Here is an 18716-nt window from a genome sequence, read left to right as displayed (position 1 = left end):
GAAATGAAAAGCCTTGCAGGCAGGTTTTAGGTTTGAATCCTGGAGCAGGGTGTGTGCACAGTCTGGAATCTGAGCTTGGTGAATGTGGGACGTGATCCAGATCCTGCTCCAAACACTGTGGCCTGAGCCCATCCTTAAGTATTTACTGCAACTCCCTGCAGGACAAGCTAATAGTACAACTGTCCACCCACAGCTGTCACCAATTATTTGTGGCTTTCAGCACGTGTGTGTTACAAACAGTGGTATTCCCTTTGAGTCTTTTTGTTGAGGACAGAGCTTTTCGTGGGCAGCATTATCCTCTTGTGCAGGAGTGGCTGCAATTTGTGGCTTTGCTGATATAGGATGAAATAGCCATGGGGAAAAAGATCAGAATGCTTTGAGGGAGTTTAAGCAGGGGCTGTAGGAAGTGTATGGGTGAGTTGAGCATCTCTTTGTGTTTGGGAGCTTGTGAATTACATCAGCCATTAGACTGATGGTGTAAAACAGCACAATGCTATTTACATTGCTGGAGGATGTGTTCTCCTGAGTCCCTTCTGTCCAGCTGGATTTGTTCCCCAGAGTGTGGGAGAATAAGCCCTTGTTTATACAGAGATTTGTAAGGTCAGAAGGGACAATTAAGTCATTTGGTTGCAAATAATTTTAGTAGTTAAGTAAATGTGCTGGAGGCTCTCTGAATGCATCTTGCATGTGAGTGATCAGGTGGACTTCCATGCCTCTGAGTCCCTTCCAAGCCCTATCCTCCCTCTGTCCCTGTGGACATCTTGCCTTCAGGCCCTGCCACAAGGCATGGACCCAGAGGAGTAAATCCCAGCAATTCCAGCAGTCCCCTTGCAGCTTATTCCACAGCGTGCTGATGTTTGTTAGCAGCCAGGAAATCAGCATTTGATGCTGGGGCAGTGTCCAGCAGGGCTGGAAATTCAGTGTTTGTTTTTTTAAATGATAAAGCTGAGCTCTGACCAAATACAGATTGACTTTGCTGCTGCAACAACAGCTCATTTGACAGGCAGCTCGGGGCTCTGGTTTCCAAGGCCAGTGGAAGTGAGGGAGTTCCCAAACCTTGCAGGACAGCAGCTCTGCAAAGCTGGGTCTGGCCAAGCTTCCAGTTTAAGACAGTCAGCTTGGCAAAATGTTCAGAGGGTCAAGTTTGGGTGCACCCTGGGGCTGCCATTCTTTTGCTGGCCCTCAGTTAATAGCTGACTCTTTATGGGCAGGACAGAAACTACACTGTCTTTTAAATTATGCTTGGAAAACAGAATGGTCCATTTGACCACAGGCCTCAAAGAACCAATTTTCCCTTCTTGTTTGATATCCCCTCATCAGGGTGAGGGAGGGCAGGATAAGAAATCTATTTTGGTTGTGGTGAGGGAATGCACCCTGCATACAGGTTATATTGAGGGGGTCATTTAGAGCATCTCAGGTTGCTTCAGCAGTGCTGAGAAAGGAAAAGGAGAGGCCCATCCACAAGATCACCACCAGCCTCAAAAGAAGCCAAAACAGTAGCTGGGCAGAGCAACAGCAGAGACGGGTGGATGTGGAAAAGCTAACACAGTTGGATGGGCTGGCTTGGAGCAGAGCAGCCACTGTTCCCAGAACAGGACTGGCAGTCTTGGATCAACCCCAGAGCTGCAGGACAGGCAGAAACAGGATGAGTTCCCCCTCCCACTTCCCAGCTAACCTGAATACTGGAGGTAGAGCTGAGTGTGAACCCCAAATCTGCCTCAGGTTCATCCCTGCTAAAACCCAGCTCTGGCACAGTGAGACGCATCCATTTCCAAGTGGCCCAAAAATACAGCTAAAACCAAGGGGATCAACCTGCTGCAGATGATAAATGTCTGCACCCCTGCTCCCTTTCCTCTTTGATCAATGCCATCAAACCAGATTGAGCTTGCATGCCTGGGTCAGGAATTTAAGGACTTGTAAATTATCTGCTCTTGGTGGTCTTGGTGCAGTTCCTTTTGGGGCTGGTTGTCCCTCATGGCTGTGAGTGTTCCTTGCTGTGCAAAGTTTTGGGAGGAGGCTTTCAAAGAGTGACTCGTTATCTTGACCCCAAAGAAATGGCTCTCTACAACTCCCTGTAAGGAGATCGTAGACAGGTGGGAGTTGGTCTTTTCTCACAGGTAAAAAGTGATAGGAAGAGAGGACATGGCCTCAAGTTGCACCAGCAGAGATTTAGATTAGGTGCTAGGAACAATTTATTCACTGAAAGAGATGTCAAGCATCAGAACAGGCTGCCCAGGGCAGTGGTGAAATCACCATTGTTGGAAATGCTCAAAAGAACACATGGTTTAGTGATGGGCCTTGCAGTGCTGGGTTAATGATTGGAATGGATGGTCTCAGAGGTTTTTTCCAACCTTAAAGAGTCGATGAATCTAATTAATGGAGTTGATCTTCTCATTTGAGTTGTAATTCCGCGTCAGTTTGTTCCTTCTCAGTGAGCTGTCAGTGACCCCCCTGCAGCCACTAGAGGGGGAAAAAGGTCTGTGCTGTTGGCAGGAGGAAGCTGTGCCAGGCACCAAACGACACCTTCATCTCCCCAGGGATCTGGGACACGGGGGCAAGTTTCTGTTCAGCACTTAGTGGATTTCTGCTGTTTCTACAAATAGGGTTTGGTTGTTGTTTTTTTTTTTTGAGCTGGAAGACAGAGTGGTCAGGAAGGTTTAAGAAGTTGCTGTGATGTGATGGTTTCTCTGGTCCTTACATTTGGTGTGTGTTGTTTCTTTGCCCCAGGGCTCAATAAAGGACCAGCTGAAAGCTTACGGTGCTCTGACCGAGAATGTCACACGGAAGTACACCAGGCAGATCCTGCAGGGAGTCTTCTACCTACACAGCAATATGATTGTCCACAGGGATATTAAAGGTGAGGGGATAATAGAGAGGCTTCTTGCATGCTTGGGTTTGTTCAGCCCAGCCTCCCCCTGCCCCAGTGCAAATCCTTGTGCACAGCATAGTGCTGGGATCTGCTCTTTGAAGTATTTTTGCCCCTGCCCTTCACCAGATTGAACCATGAAAAACTTGAGCAAACAGCTGAAACCAAAATCTTGAGCTATTTTCTCTCTCAAGGGATTATTAACTGACCTTACACGTCTGAAAATCTGGTGTAACACAGCCAAGAACTGAGAGGCTCTGCCATTTGGAGAGGTCTGATGCTGCTTTCTGCTGTCTGTGGGTGGGCACGAGAATCTGTTGGCCCCCATGCACTGCTCATTTTTGGGAAACCTGCTGAATGAGGGGATGCTGGGTGGGAGTCAACCCTCTTGGAGAGCAGCTGTCTTAAGAGAGAAGGATTTGAAATGATGCTGAGTCCAGCCCCACCACAGCCCTTTGGGCTCCCTCCTGCCTGGCTCTTTGCCTGTGCTCTTCCTGCTCTCCTCACTGTAGCCACTTCAGGTTCCCTGCTTCATTTTCTGGGGATCTTTTTGTTTCTCACCCCAGGTGCCAATATTCTGAGAGATTCTGCTGGAAATGTGAAACTTGGAGATTTTGGGGCGAGCAAACGTATCCAGACCATCTGCATGTCTGGGACTGGGATTAAATCTGTCACAGGAACACCATACTGGATGAGCCCAGAGGTTATCAGTGGAGAGGGCTATGGAAGGAAAGCTGATGTGTGGTAAGGAACACAGTAAAAACCCCACCACTGCTACTTAAATCCAGCAATCCTTTTGGGAAGCTGCAATGGGAACAACAGGTATAGCTAGTAGCTGGAAGCAGTGCAAAGGATGGAAAATAGGAGATACATGTTAGGATCAACTGTGCAGATATCCAGAGGAAACCTGTGGTAGCTAAGTTCCCAAAACAGGAGCACTCAGAATCACAACTTGCTTTTGGAAACTCTTGTCTTGTGTGAGTCTCACATCCAGTTCATCCCCATAACTGCTTTTTGATTCTGGAAAGCAGCTTGATAACAAAGCTCACTAAAAGACCTGTTGAGTTTTGGTGGCCCTGATTTTGGGTTCACTAAGCCCAGCTCACAGGCTCAGGGGATCTTCAGTGGCCTTCCCAAACCTGCTGCTGGATGTTTGCATGTGGCTCAGGCCCAAACACAACAAAAATCATTGGCTGCTTGTGAATGTTTTGATCTGTGGAGGATGACAGATGGAACCTGGAGGAGCTGGGATGGCACTACTAATCTTCCCAGTTTATGAGGAGGAAGCAATGTCTTCCCAGTGTGCTTTCTGTTGGGTGCCCAAGCAAAGAGGGTCAACAAAAAATAATCCTTCCAAGAGAACCCTAATTGGGTGGGAAAACCTAGAAAGTCCTGAGCAGGTGTCCGTGTACCCCACACCACCTGCACTGGCTGATGGGGAGGCAAATGTTTAATTTTTAAATTTTTTAGCATCAATGGGATAGGTTTAAAATTTTTTCAGGATCATTCATGAATAGAGGTGGCAGAGTATCTCTGCTGAGACCAGGATTCTTGAGCAAGCTGAGGGAAACCTCTCAGGCTCTTTGCTGCTCATGCCACCTGTTCCTTCTCAGGCACACCTCAGAGATGAAGTTGGATGTAGGCAAATATGTATCATTCTGGCTCAGCTTCCCTGGGAACTACATGCTGTTGCTGAAACTATGCTGTCTGAAGCTGTGCATGGGTTTCCCTTTAGGGGATGCTCCAGTGAGCTTTTATGAGACTTAATATCTACCAGTTAACTCAGTATCTCCCTGAGCTTTTATGTAACTTAGAACCTGCCAGTTAAAGTGGGCAGAAAAGCCACCGGCTTTAAGGCAAGGCTCATGCATCCACTCAAAGTTGAGTGCCAAGGACCTGTGCGACCAGGGAGCTTCAGGGGACCAGACATTCCAGGGCTAGGTGCCCATCTCCCGCAGCTTTGCTCCCTTTAGGCAGGTGCATCCCAGAGCTGGTTAGACTCGAGCTGCAGTGCCACTGCCCAGTCCCTCACGCTGTGCTCGGCCTTGTTGCAGGAGCGTGGCCTGCACCGTGGTGGAGATGTTAACGGAGAAGCCGCCCTGGGCAGAGTTCGAGGCCATGGCGGCGATTTTTAAAATCGCCACGCAGCCGACCAACCCCCAGCTCCCCGACGGCGTCTCCAGCTCCTGCCGCAACTTCCTCAAGCAGATCTTCGTGGAGGAGAAGCGGAGGCCGACGGCCGAGGACCTGCTGAGACACCCTTTCGTCAACTGCGGGCTCTGAGCGCTGCCAGCGGGGACGGGGAGCGCCGGGGGAGGTCGGACCTCACAGTCCGGGGCTGTCCTGACAGTCCCTCCTCGCTCGCTGCTGCCTCGGCCCCGCCGCCTTGTTGGATTTTCAAGCTGCGGGGAATCCAGAGCGAGGGATTTCCCGGCCTGTGCGGGTGCCGGACCGCGGAACCTCCCCGCTGCCAGCGGTACCGGGCTCGTCCCCCCTCGCCAAGTAACTGCTCTCTTGGGGGAAACGGCAAGCGGGAAATGTCCCCCGCAGCGAGCGGGAAGTGTCCCCCCAGCACGGCGGCGGTGCTGGCGGCATCCCCGGGACCGCTGGGGGACTCGGATGCTCAGTGGCCATCACCGCCTTTCGCAGAGGAACAGACAGGGCCTTCAGCCAAGCCGGAGGAGATGATCCTCAGACCGCAGAGTCGGGGGGACCTGGGCGTCCCCGTTCACGAGGGGACCAGGCCCGCAGGAGCAGCCGGCGGCTCCGGCGGGGCGGCGTTTCACACTGTCCTGTGCCTTACGCGGTTACAATCAAGGAGTGATGCTCGGCTCGGATCTGGTGCGAGGATGCGGCAGCCGTGTTGACTTTGCCTTGGCGTGCGTGTGTGTGTGAGTGAGTCTGGGAAGCAGGGGGTCTTCTCGGGGTGCAGGAGGTCTCTGCCGGATACACCCGCGGACGGATGCCCGAGACCCCTGCCGTGGGCTGAGGGATGGGTAAATGATGGTGGTGGTGGTGTTGAAATGCTGTGGTGGGCAGGGCTGAGCAGCAGCCGGGTTGGGCTGGGAGCCATCAGGATTCGGGTGGGAGCTGAAGGGGATCTCAGCAAGGACAGCTCTGCTCACAGCCACAGTTCTGGTGAGCCGTGCCCGTGCTGCTGCGCTGGGGCTGGAGGGATGCCATCGTGTTCTGGAAGTGGAGCTGCAGGGAGAGCCCAGTGGATCTCTGTGAAACCCAAGAGAGTGCCTAAAATTAGGCAGAGAGGACTGATGCCTGTGAATCTGGGTGTGTCCTCCTCTGGGCACCTCCTCCTGTTCCTTGTGGACCATCCCCAGGTGCAGGGAAGGGGAGCATCACTTCCGTGGTGGTGCCCAAGGGAGCAGCTGCAGGGCAGTGGAGCCCCAGACTGGGAAAGTGGAGCTGCAGCAGTGGAGGGCAGCTAGAAGCAGATTCCTTCCCTCAGTGGGTTTGAAGTTGTATGAGACAATGGGCCAGTCAAAAGCAGAACTGGGCTACAGACTCTGACCAGCACTGCCCTGTTGGAAAACCTGGGCAGGAAGCACGCACAAAGTCCCTGGAAGCTAGTTAGTTAATGGATCAATCAGATCTTGGGGGGGTTTGGGATAAATTAATTGCACCATCTTACCTCCCCCTTCTCTGCTGCATTAGCTGTTTGCACCGACTCAGCAAAGGGTCCAGAAAGCTCCAGGAGGCTCCATCCTCAGGCCAGTGTGTCAGACACAGGTTTGTTTTAATGCTGGTTTTCAGTGACAATGAAGAGTGTTGCTTAGACTTCAGAGCAAAGTGACAAATTGATTGGTTGTGGGAACACATCCTTGAATTCTTCCATGTGGAAGGGATCAAGACTTTGCATTGCTGGTGTGGTGGTGAGGGCATGTCCATGTCCTCAGCTCTGAACAGAGAAACAAGATTTAGGAGGCTGCCCAGTGTAGCTGTGAATGTCCCATTTCTGGAATCATTCAGGGTCAGGGCTGGATATGGCTCGGAAAAAAGTGTCCCTGCCCCGTGGCAAGGGGCTGGAATGAGATGAGCTCTAAGGTCCCTTCCAACCCAAACCATTCAAAGATTTCATGATTTTAAGATTTATTTCAATTTTTAAAAAAATAAACACTGAGTATTAGGGCAAATTAAAAGAAATACCTAAAAGAATTCCCTGTAAATCTCTCTGAAAGCTATTGAGGCCATTTATTCCAGGCCAGGTTCCAGGGAAGCTGAGGGGCAATGCTGGAGCAGCACTGGGGCTTGTGTCAGTCAGCCATAGGGGTGATGGGCAGCTCCCCATGGGAAAGGAAAAATCTCCTTTTGCTGAGGGGAATGAAGACTTTTATTCTGTGAATAGGACCCAGTCCATCAGTCTGGTCAGTAATATGGCATGGGTGGAAATAATCACAAGGGAAAAAAAAAAATCAGCATTGTCGGGGAAGGGGTTTGGCAGAAGAGGGTAACAAAGTGTGTGTTCACCAAAGCTAAAAAAAAAAAAAAAAGAAATCAAAACCATTTTTAAGCTGTTTTCTCTTCTTTCATTAAATTTGTTTGGTTTGGGTTTTCTCAGCCCTTCAGTGGTGGGAGGGTGTTTCCCTTCTTTCCAAAGATTTGAGAGCCAAAGTGGGCTCCTGGCTGCCCCAAAATGCTCCCAGGGCCCTCAAACCACCTAAATCCTCCCATGGATGGATGTGGCTCGTGTGAGTGTGTGTGTGTGTGTGTGTGAGTGTGAGACACTCCTCAGGTGCCTTTGCCTTTCTGGTTTGTTAAAGCCTTGCAGTGTTCTGATGTACAGAATGGAACTAGGAAAAGCAAATGGAATTATTCTACCATGTAAAGTCATTTTCTGTTGGTTTGGTTTGTTTTTATTTTATTTTGCCCATAGCGGGCCCTGCGGCTTTCCCCGTGTCCATGGGGAAATTAATTCCTTTTGGGGGATGGGCTGGGGCAGGACATGGGAACAGGCTGTCCAGGAGAGGCGTGGCATCACCGTCCCTGGAAGTGTGGGTGTGGGATGTGGTTTGGTGATGAACATGGTTGGATTTGATGATCTTGGAGGTCTTTTCTATCCTTAATGACTCCATGAGCCTGCATTCCCACTGCCTGTCCCCTGCTCACAGGCACAGCCCCTTCCCCACAGGGCAGTCCCAGCACGGGTGGGGGGCACAGGGGGCATTGGTGTGACCATCCCGGGGACAGTGACAAAGATTTGATAATTCTTGGGTTTTTCTGGAACAGATGGATCAGTGCAGCTCTCTGAGCCGATGGTTCTGCGTGTCTTTGTCTTCACGTTCCACCTTGGACTCCACATGCACAGGATTTTGTGTTTCTGAACTTAATTTTCATTTGTTTTAATTCATTTATTTTTATTTAAAATTTTTGAGTATTCTTCTTTATTTCTATTTCATCTTCATTTTCTCACTCCTCCCCTCATTCCCCCATTTCCTCTGCCCTATTCCTTTCCCCCTTTTTTCCTGTTCTTCATTTCTTTCCCTCCCTTTTCCCTCCCTTTTCCCTCCCTTTTCCCTCCCTTTTCCCTCCCCTTGCTCCTTTTTTTTTTCCTTTTTTCCCCACCTTTTTTCCCCCTCCTTTTTCCTCCCTGTTTTTCTCGTTTCGGGGTTTTTTCCCCCTTTTCCCCTCCTTTTTCCTTTCTTTTCCCCCATTTCTGTTTCCTGTTCCTCTCGCTCTGTTGCCTTCACGGACGGAGCGCGGTTCGGCCGGGGGGCGGCGCCATGCAAATGAATGGGCGGGGAATTCAAATGAGCAGGCGACGCACCTCGCCCTCTGCTATGCAAATGAGGGGGCGGGCTCATGCAAACGAGCGAGCCGCTCCCGTGACAAGATGGCGGCGGCGGCGCGGCGGGCGCAGCTGGTGCTGGGGCACTTGGCCGGGGCCGCGCCGGGCCCGGGGGCCGCCCCCAGGGCCGTGCCCTGCGCCGGGGGCCCCCCGCGGGCCAGCAGCCCCGACGATGTGGTGGTGGTGCACGGCCGCAGGACCGCCATCGGCCGCGCCCGCCGCGGAGGCTTCAAGGTACGGCCCGGGGGATGCTGCCCGCCGGTCCCCACAGGTGCTTGGCATCCCCACTGGGAAAGGAACACCTGCTTGTTCGCCTCCCCTCCGTGCACGCCCGGGTGCTGGACCCCTGCTTGACCCCCAGACACCGCTGCTGTGCTCTGGAAGAGTCTAAATCCCAGCGCTGTGTGATGGTTTTAGTGGTGGGGGTGGCAGCGCCGGTGGCATCCCCTGAAGGAGTCGCGTTGTGTCCCCAGCTGCCCTGGCAGCCCGGGGAGCGATCACAGCCCGCTGTCACCTGCCCTGCCACACGGAGAAGCCGCGGTGTCCCTCACCTGCCACCCTTCTGGAACCTGCTGCTCCCTGGGTGGCATCCACAGGGTCCTGGGAAAGAACACCGTGCCAGGCTGACCCCAAAGCGTGCTGCTCGTTCCTTGTCATCCTTGCACACAGGTCTCCTCATGCTGGCGGTGCTCCCCACGGCTGAAGGGTCCCCCCTGCTTCTTTCACAAAACAAATGGAGGGGCTCCAGTCGCTGGGTCTTGTCACATAAATCTCTGTAGTTGAGTGATTTTGAAGGCCCTGCAGAGCGTGTTCCTATAAACCCAAGGAAGGTGAGAAAGCAGCCTGTGTGTTGCAGTGCCTGAAGGAAACCAGGGGTAAAAACATGCAAATAATTCTGCTGTGGTAGGAAAACAACAACCACAGTGAGCTGAGGAGTGAAGCTGCCTTAGCACCACCGGCCAGTGCTCTGAAGTGCTCTGAGGCTGAACTGGTGCCAGGGCAATTATTGGTGTTCACTGGTGGTGCTGATCCCCTGTGCTTTTAGGACACAACACCTGATGAGCTGCTGGCTGCTGTGATGACAGCTGTCCTTCAGGATGTCAACCTCCGTCCTGAGGTGCTGGGAGACATCTGTGTGGGTGAGTGACAGCCTCTGCGTGGTGAAACTCCTGGTCTGGGCAACTCTGTGGGACAGGCTCCCTTTGTGGGTACTCACAAGTCTTATGGGGCTGGAAGGGATTAATGTGTAGCATTAGGTTTTCATGCCTGTCCTGTCGGTGGTGGGGCTCTGATCCAGTGCTGGGCAGTACCGAGCTGTGGTGATGGGAACATCCCTTCAGTGCCTGTGAGGGAAGTGCAGCCAATTGACTGGAATTGTGTCTTTGCATTCAGGGAATGTGCTGCAGCCTGGAGCTGGTGCCTTGATTGCAAGAGTTGCACAGTTTCTAAGGTAAGCTCTCAGCCAGACTGTGGTTCTTCCTCTCCTTCCCTGGGCCATGGAGTAGCACAGGGTCAGAGATTGCAGTGAGGCTCATGAACTCCCAGGAATTAGACCAAATCACCTTTTGCCTAGAAACTGGACTTTGATCGAGCTCTGAGAACGCTGATGGCAGGGAGGCAGGTGAAGCTGTTTGATCTGTTTGTGCTGCCTGTGTTGGGCTTCTGAGAGGCACATGATGCTCTGTGGGCTCCCAGCTGCTCTCTCTGAGGCTGCACCTCTCTCTGCTGTGTCTGGTCCCAAAACCATGGATGGGCTCAGATCTGTCATTGCTCAGTGCTGGTCAGTGGCTCGTACTGAGCTGGATGTCAGATTCCAGATATTTCAGTCAGTTTCTGTTGCCAGTGTTTGCTTCTGTCAATCACTGCACAACTGCTACTTTAGAGAGATGCAGGCACAGCCTGCCATAGTTTATGAATATTACAGAACTTTTCAGGGTTTCTGGCCTGGGTCAGAGCTCAGGATCTCCAGGGCAAGGCCTTGCTTATAGAGCACCTTCTGAAGACAGACCCATGGGGAAACAGCACTCGGAGCCACTTGCAAATGAAGTGAGGAAATTATCTTTGAACTTTGCTTTCCCTTGGTACAGGACCAAATAGATCAAGAAATGGATAAAGGGATCTGCCTGGAACTTGAGGGTTAAAGTTTAATCAGGTGGATTAATGCACTCATTAGAGCTTTGGGTTGCTGTTGTTGGTTTTTATCACTGAGTCTTTGCCCACATTCCCTTTCTTTCCAGTGGCATTCCAGAGACAGTGCCGTGCTCCAGTGTGAACCGGCAGTGCTCCTCGGGGCTGCAGGCCATTATCAACATAGCTGGTAGGTGCTGTGGGCACTGGCATCAGACTCGATCCACACAGAGCCTGTCCCACCCCAAGGGCTCATTCCTCCTGTCCTCCAGCCTCTCTGAGCAGTAAAACAGTGACAATGTCTTGTGCTGTAGGGAATTTGCAGTGTGGTGTTAGCTAAATACTTTTATATCCTTGAGTGGCCGAGTTTATCCCTAGAAAAGTGCCTTGGTTTTCTGGGGATAAGTTCCACCATCACCTCCATATCAGGCAGCTTCCAGAAGGGTCCTTCCAGTTCTCTCTGGCCCCCTGTTAGGCTTCAGCCCCATCAGCTCCTTGGCCTGGCTCTCTGGCAGGCAGGAGGCTGAGGAAATGCCCATTTGGCTGTACTGGGTGCTCAGGTGTTTGGAAACTGCAGCTGGGCTGGAAATGCTTTTGCTCCTGATGACAGTAAGAATATTTATGCACTGCTGTTACAGGTGGCATCCGAAATGGATCGTATGACATTGGCTTGGCCTGTGGGTAAGGAAGTATTTTCATAGTCCTTGCTTAGGCTTCCTGAAGGTAACACTCTGTCTCTGTGCAATAGCCTGCCAGAAAATTAGCTTTTTAGCTAATCTCCAATTTACTAGCCTCTTGAAAGACCAGCAGCTCTCTTGGATGAAGAAATTAATGTCCTGTGTGTGCTAATGAGTGTTCTGCAGACTTACAGGATCTGTTCTGTGCTGGACAGACGAGCTGTTCTGTGCTTCAGTCCTAACATCACAAGCAGTGTTTATTTTTTTGAGGATTATGTAAACATTAGATTGGGTTTGGGGAAATACTAGTGACCACATGCACATTGACTTCAGAAGAAGGAGTGAAAAAAAACTATTCAGTAATCCTGAGGCCAAAATACTGGGTTCTCTTTTTTATATAACTTGATAATTCTAACCTTTCATTAATTATTGCTGCACACAGTAATGTCCACCAAGATGTTGTGCTTAAAGGGACTGATGGCCTTTGCAGCCCTGGGTGTGCCAGACACTGGGTTTTGCTGTGGGAAGCTGTCTGGCCTCTGCTCTGCAGGGTCCTCCATGAAGACATACAATCCATAAGTTACAAATAGCTTTTGGGAGCTGGGTTTATCCCAAGTCTCACTATTCCACAGCGTGGAGAAACCCTGGATTTAAGCCCAAGAGACAGTAGCTGGGGTTTCACTCACTTAAAACCCAGTCCTGTGCCTTCCTTCAGGAGCAGATGCAGCTGAAGTCAATAATGGAGTGTCCCATCTTAGAGCTAGTTTAAATTGCTGATAGAACTTATTACAAGCTGCCTTACTTTCTGCTTGCCTTTCATTTTCCAGGAGTAGTTTCTTTGTTATTTATTCTTCATGAAGGTATTTGTGTGGTGCAGAGTAGAATTCAAACCCTCTTCCCATTGTAGGCTTCATAATCTAGATTGATCTTACAAAAGCTCACGAGTCTTAACTGATGGCTTTGTATTTCTGCAGTAAATTTGAGTATCTTCAGTGTTAATTCATCTGTGGGTCAAAGATTGCACCCTGTGGGATCCATGTCTGAAATTCTTTGTATTGTGAAACACAAATGGTGCAACTCACTGAAATCTCTTTGCCACGGTTTGCTCAATACTTCTTTTTCTACTGCCAACCTGTTCTTAAGATCTGAGTGGTATTTTTATGTCTGTTGGCAGTCTCAATGAAAACTCCAGCCCTTGAACCTCATTATGTTTGAGGACAAATGTGCCAGAATCATAGCAATTCCTTCCTAGCTGTGGAAACACAAGAAATTAACTGCTGACATTGATATCCTGTTCTAGTGAAGCAAGAACCAATTGAATCTCACAATCTGTTTTCATTTCATAATAATTCTGAAATTGATGATTAAAGAGCTTCTGCCTCAGCCAGTTCCTAATTAGCAGCTGTGTTTCTGTGGGATAATGGGAAAGCATGTTGTCAGGATACTGAGTTTTGATCAGTCTTAATGGAGCAATTCAAATTTTTCTTGTGTTTAGAGTGGAAACAATGTCCCTCAGAAGTGCAAATAACCCTGGTGATATCAGTTCCAACATGATGGATAACCCCAAAGCTCGAGATTGCCTTATTCCTATGGGGTAAGTTTTCCCTTCCCACAGTTTAAGGGTTTTATAGATGCTCTGTCTCCTCAGTGACCATAGTTACAAATCAACCTGAATGTGGTGAGCTTGGAGCTGTGTGTTGGCATCCTCGGCTGTGGTGGAAGATTAATGACGTGAAATGGGGGGAAATCAATTACTCTGATCAAAAATTTTCTTGTCTTAAGATCAATGGCTTGTTGAGCAAGGAGAATGGATTTGAACCTTGTTCTGGTCCTAGATTTGATTCAGGATTAGCTTCTGCCAGCAATTCTGAGTTGAGAAGGCAGCAGTTGGCTTTCAATGTGGCCATTCCTTCTTTTACATGTCTGAGTGTCAGTTTGTGTGACTCCTAGGACAATCTCGTGCTTAATCATATTTTGGCTTTCAAACTAAAGCCATTGCTTATACCTCGTGTGATCTTAGTAGAAGCCAGTGCAGCTCCAGTAGATGTGTCCTTGGATTAACTCTGTGATGTTTTTTCCCCAGAATAACCTCAGAAAATGTGGCAGAGAAGTTTGGAGTTTCCCGGAAGAAGCAAGATGCCTTTGCCTTGGCTTCCCAACAAAAGTAATTGCTGGTTTTGGTAGTCTTTTGGGGTTTTTTAACCTTTTAGTTAAGAAATAAGAACAGCTAGAAAACACACTGCTGCTTCCTGGTGAAGTGCAGCCTTTGCGTTGCCTTCTAGTCCTTAACAGTGAGCAAAGAAGCCTGAGGGGGTGGAACTGCAATGCAGTGCCTGTGCAGGGTTGTGGGTGATGGGGGAACTGGAGTCCAGAGCTGTACTGGGATTGTGGGACTGATCTCACACAAGTGTCACTGGGCACACACACCCTGAACAGTGAGTGCCCTGCTTGTTCCAGCATCCAAAGGTCCCTGCCCATGGCAGTGAGGGTGGAACTGGATGATCTTTAAGATCCCTTCCAACCCCAACCATTCTGTGTTTCTGTGACAGAACCTCAGGGAGGTTTCTGGAACGAGTGCCTGGTGAGGTATTTTCATAGTGGCTTTGGCTGAGGATCACTGGAACCTGAACGTGGGAGCAGCAGCAGGAGGAGCCTTTCCCATGAGGGACTAGTTGAGTGTGGCTGTTGGTAGAGAACAGCTGAGCTTGTGAGAAGAGGGGCTTGTCCTCGCTGCAGGTGTTTGGCTCTGAGTGAGTCCAGTCCTACCTCTGATAACCTTCCTCTGGGTTAAATCAATGCCAAAGTCAACTGACCCCAGAATCTGTGGGGCTGTGCTGCCAGAGCAGTGGCAGGTGATAGGGTAAAGTTCCTGCCATCAAAGAGTTAAACTGGCTTTCAGAGCTCTGTTTAAGCGTCAGCCTGGTCCAGTTATTTATCTAACACAGGAAGCCACTGCACAGGGTAGTTAACCTTTAAATTCCGGCCCTGCTGCTCAGGGAACTTGGCATGCCAGCCTTTCTCATTGCCATGGAACTGATAACCAAAAGGGTATGTGAATGTGATCCTCACACTCACATGAAGCAAGGGATGACTTTCTGGCCTTGGTCTCAGAATATCTGTGGAGTTACTGACCTGTCCTTCAGCACTTTGCTCCAATTCTCACTTACCTGGCAGCATTGACTATTTTATTGGTAAAAGTACAAAGTGATGAAGGTGTAAAACAAGCTTTTAGTCTGCAATTTGTATTCTCTGTGAAATATTTACCTCGGGAAGGTAAATCTAAATAAGCTCTGCTTTGACAAACTTAATTAGATTTTTAAAATATCTTGCTGATAGGAAAGATTAAATCTATGTGGCTTGAGCTGATTTTGGTTTAGTTAATTGTATTCTGCCTGGTTATGACAGTTGTTGACTGCTGCTAGTTCAGGGTTCATTATTCTCGTACAATTGTGATGTGGCTGTACCCCTGAAAAAAATAAACTTCATGTTGGGGGCTGGTGGTGGTCAGTCAGGCACAGAGGTGTTGAAGGGAACAGAATGGTGATATTGCTCTGAAATGACTGATCCTGTGACCCAGATTTGGGGACAATGCCCATAATGTTGATGTAGAGGTAAAAAGTTTGTCTTTCCATGAATGGAAGTAAGAATTTGCCTGTTGTCTTGACTACCACTCAGCAATGATGTACCAAATCCCACCTTGGTTCATTCTCTAACTGCTTTCTTTCACTTTAGTTCTAGTTCTCCTGCCCTTCCCCTCCAAAATATTTTAACCTTTCATACTCTTTTTTTTTTTTTTTTTTACCAGAGCAGCAAAAGCTCAGCAGATGGGACTGTTTAAAACAGAGATTGTTCCAGTGAAGACCACTGTGGCAGATAATGAGGGCAACAAAAAAACAATCATTGTGCACCAAGATGAAGGGATCAGGCCCTCCACAACACTGGAAGGCTTGGCAAAGCTGAAACCTGCCTTCAAAGAGGATGGAAGCACTACAGCAGGTCAGCTCAGCTGTTAAGTTTGTGCTGTTCCTCTGGTTTACCTGCCTTTACTAGAACAAAAAGCATGTTAATAGATCTCTTCCAACAGGGAATGCCAGCCAGGTCAGCGATGGAGCAGCTGCTGTTCTCCTGGCCAAACGCTCCAAGGCAGCACAGCTGGGACTGCCAGTGCTGGGGGTGCTGAGGTCCTTTGCTGTGGTGGGGGTGCCACCTGATGTGATGGGCATAGGGCCAGCCTATGCCATCCCTGTTGCTGTGGAAAAGGCAGGTGAGAACCATCTGACGTTCAGGCAAAGCAGATCAGACTCCTTGGACTGAGATTTAAGGTTATAATATTCAAGCATGTGCAGCTGTTGGCCTCAGGAACAGTGACGTTAAATCTGAAACCTTAAAAGAGGTCCTGCCTCGGATTGTTGCAATGCTTTTCCCTTGTACTGGTGTGTAAATTGTCATTCACTCACCTTTGAGAAGCTCAGGAGTAAATCCCTGCACAGACTCAACAAGAGTTGACATGTGGCAAGTGATTTAATGTTCACTTAGTGCTGTTTTCTCTTCTTTATTATGGCCACTGTGTAGGGGGTGGTTTTGTGTTTGGTTTCTGATGTTTTTTTTCTCTTTACAATTTTTTCATCTTACTTAGGTTTTTTACCACACTCATTGGGTTAAACAGCATTTGTAGCTGATGAGCTGATTCAGCCTGGCCTGGCTACAGTCCCATGCCCACCTGTAGCTTTATCTTCTCTTCTCCAAACACCTTTCAATCCTTAATCCCTCTGCAGAGAAATCACACTTAATCTGAGGAAACTTGGCAGACTCAGTGACACAATGCCATGAACTGGGATGTTTTGCAGTCTTTAGACCCTGCTGTACATAAACTCGTTCAAGTGTAGATGTGCCACGTGGAGCTGAGGTTCCTCTTTCTTAGATGGAGTAGAGCTGGAATTCATAGAGGGAGGCTGTCAGGCAATTACTCTCTTCGGTATAGTCATGAGGCAAAAATATCTCCTTTTAACTCCTGACTTTTCTGGCCCATAGGTCTGACTCTGAATGACATTGATATATATGAAATTAATGAAGCCTTTGCAAGCCAGGTGAGTGAGCATCATGTTTGTGTTGCTGCATTGCTTGGCAACTGAGTGTATTTCAGCTCGGCCTCCAGGTTAAGATTTTTAACTTGTTCCACATATTACATCTTCAGCCAAATGTTATAGCATAATAGCATGTGCAGACTATTTTCCTTTTCCTTTAAATAAAAATGACCGGGACATTGCTTATACAGCTTAATATTAGGAAAAAAAAAAGTCCACTAAGTAAGAATAGGCTATTGTGCTCTCATACCAACTTGCAACATCTGTTTCACCAGGGCTGTGATTTAATGTCAGGTTGTCTGAATGTGTGTGGGCTCAGTTTGAGATGAAGTGAACAGTTTTAGCTCACTTCTCTGCCTTGGATCAGTTCCACTCCTTTCCCCTGAGAACGATGGTCTAGCTGGGGTCAGGCCTCTGACCTGCACGACGAGAGCTGAGAACTAAGGAAGACAAGAGTGTCTCCATGAAATCATTCCCTGTGTCTTTGCAGGCTGTGTACTGTGTTGAAAAGCTGGGCATTCCCATGGAGAAGGTGAACCCCCTGGGAGGAGCCATAGCACTGGGACACCCCCTGGGCTGTACTGGTGCTCGCCAGGTCGTCACTTTGCTCAACGAGCTGAAGCGCAGAGGGAAGAGGTGAGTGCTGAGCATCAGCACTGGCCTCACACCTGCTGGGTGTGCAGCTCCCAAAGGCTCAGGAGTCACCAGTTTGGGTTAAGCTTTCTCCATCCCTTGGATGAGGTAACTGTCCCTTTGGGTTGAGCTTTCTCCATCCCATGGATGGCTTTGAACCTGAATTCCCCAGGGCTCTCCTAGTGAAACGAGAGCAGTAGACAGCTCAAATTTATTGTATTCTTTATTTTTATTCTTTTCCCTGGATGATGTAAACCTGAGCTGTCTTTTTCTTTGCCCTTAGTTCCACATGCTCTTTGTTTCAGAGCATACGGAGTCGTGTCCATGTGCATTGGCACTGGCATGGGCGCCGCAGCCGTGTTCGAGTACCCGGGGAAGTGAAGCGAGCTCCAGTGCTGACACAACAACACCTCAGCTCCCTCTCTGCCTTCCCTAGGCATAGCAAGTGATTTCCACTGCAATCAAGTGGGTTCTGGGATTTGTTACTAGATCTACAAATTTTAGGCGGAAATTGTGAAGTAGAATTAATGGTGCAGTTCTGCAAAGGTGAGGAAATGCAAAACTGGCACATGGCTTCCTGACATAAGAAATTAGCTCAGCTGAAATTCAACTACAGCCCTTGGTGTGGTGATTATGAATGAATATTTTTAATTGAATTGATCTCTTTACTCTCTGAATACTACCAGAGTTCATGGGACAGTATTTTTGTATGACAAATTGGCAAAAAGAGTCACTCAAAATGAAGACGTCAGTCCACATGATAAGACTTTTCCAGCATTTCCTTAAAAGATTCCACCATTTTGTAAGAAGTTTGAAAGAGCTTGTTTTGAAGAAAAGACTTGACCTCCTTGCCTTTACAATTGTGTCTGTCCTAGCCCAGTCAGAAGTTGTCTGTGTCTTAAACTGTCCCTACACTGGAGGATGTGCTGTAGCTCGCTGCTGGTGGAGCTGCTCTGAAGCCTCTTTCCAGTGGGGGAAAGTGGCAGGACTGGAACATAATTCCGACAGGAAATGCCTGAATGGAAAGGTTCTCTTGAATTGCTAGAAGCCAGGATTTGGATGTGGCCATTCCTTCTTTTACAAGTCTGAGTGTCAGTTTGTGTGACTCCAAGGACAATCTTGTGCTTAATCATATTTACTTACCTAACACAGAGCAAATAGCAGCATTACATTTACTGCAAGCACTACATGAACATCAGTGACAGCTCAGTCCTTCAGTGCTAATACAAACATGTTCTATCTTGTGTCTTTTGTCATCCCTTGTTTCTTCTCTTGTCTGAACAGGAAGATCACTGAAACTCAGCTTGAAAAAGAAATTTACTCATTGCTGCTTTAAATCTGTAACAAACTGAAGTTCTTTGTTCTGACTTTTGTTTTTGCACTTAATAATACAATTGGGTTCTTGCAATACATTTGTTTCCTTTTTATGATGATTTTTAGTTGAAGGTCATGCCGAGTTAGAGCTCTCTGATATTTTCACAGTCCCATGCTGTAGCCTGTCTCACCCAGCAATCACACAGGCCCTGTCT

General features: G+C 48.7%; 2 protein-coding genes across 8 annotated transcripts in view; both read left to right on the top strand.

Moving 5' to 3' along the window:
- Positions 1-7384, top strand: part of LOC119697133 (mitogen-activated protein kinase kinase kinase 3-like) — a 79465-nt gene extending 72081 nt beyond the window's left edge. For 6 of the 7 annotated variants that reach the window (XM_038127357.1, XM_038127358.1, XM_038127360.1 and 3 more), the window contains 3 exons: positions 2728-2857; positions 3433-3610; positions 4921-5149. In XM_038127357.1, coding sequence (XP_037983285.1) covers positions 2728-2857; positions 3433-3610; positions 4921-5149 — 537 coding nt within the window. Of the gene's footprint in view, positions 1-2727; positions 2858-3432; positions 3611-4920 lie in introns of all 7 variants that reach the window. The other variant, XM_038127356.1, reaches the window with a different exon arrangement.
- A 1296-nt stretch (positions 7385-8680) lies between these two features.
- On the top strand, positions 8681-18597 carry ACAA1 (acetyl-CoA acyltransferase 1). The gene is made up of 12 exons (XM_038129125.1): positions 8681-8900; positions 9712-9805; positions 10059-10116; positions 10904-10983; positions 11432-11474; positions 12966-13064; positions 13554-13634; positions 15276-15466; positions 15555-15734; positions 16502-16557; positions 17045-17190; positions 17493-18597. Exons 1-12 carry the CDS (start codon positions 8712-8714, stop codon positions 17566-17568), a joined length of 1293 nt encoding a protein of 430 aa, XP_037985053.1. The 5' UTR covers positions 8681-8711; the 3' UTR covers positions 17569-18597.
- The last annotated feature ends 119 nt before the right edge of the window (positions 18598-18716 follow it).

The sequence above is a fragment of the Motacilla alba genome, chromosome 2, assembly GCF_015832195.1.
Source record: "Motacilla alba alba isolate MOTALB_02 chromosome 2, Motacilla_alba_V1.0_pri, whole genome shotgun sequence".
In the NCBI taxonomy this organism is placed as follows: Eukaryota; Metazoa; Chordata; class Aves; order Passeriformes; family Motacillidae; genus Motacilla; species Motacilla alba.
Note: the sequence above shows the minus strand (reverse complement) of the source record. Positions and strands in the feature narration are given on the sequence as shown.

Coding starts and splice junctions, on each gene's coding strand:
- ACAA1 (XM_038129125.1), top strand. CDS start 8,712: ATGGCGGCGGCGGCGCGGCGGGCGCAGCTGGTGCTGGGGCACTTGGCC. Junction 9,806..10,058: donor GCTGGGAGACATCTGTGTGG/GTGAGTGACAGC, acceptor CTTTGCATTCAG/GGAATGTGCTGCAGCCTGGA. Junction 11,475..12,965: donor GACATTGGCTTGGCCTGTGG/GTAAGGAAGTAT, acceptor TCTTGTGTTTAG/AGTGGAAACAATGTCCCTCA.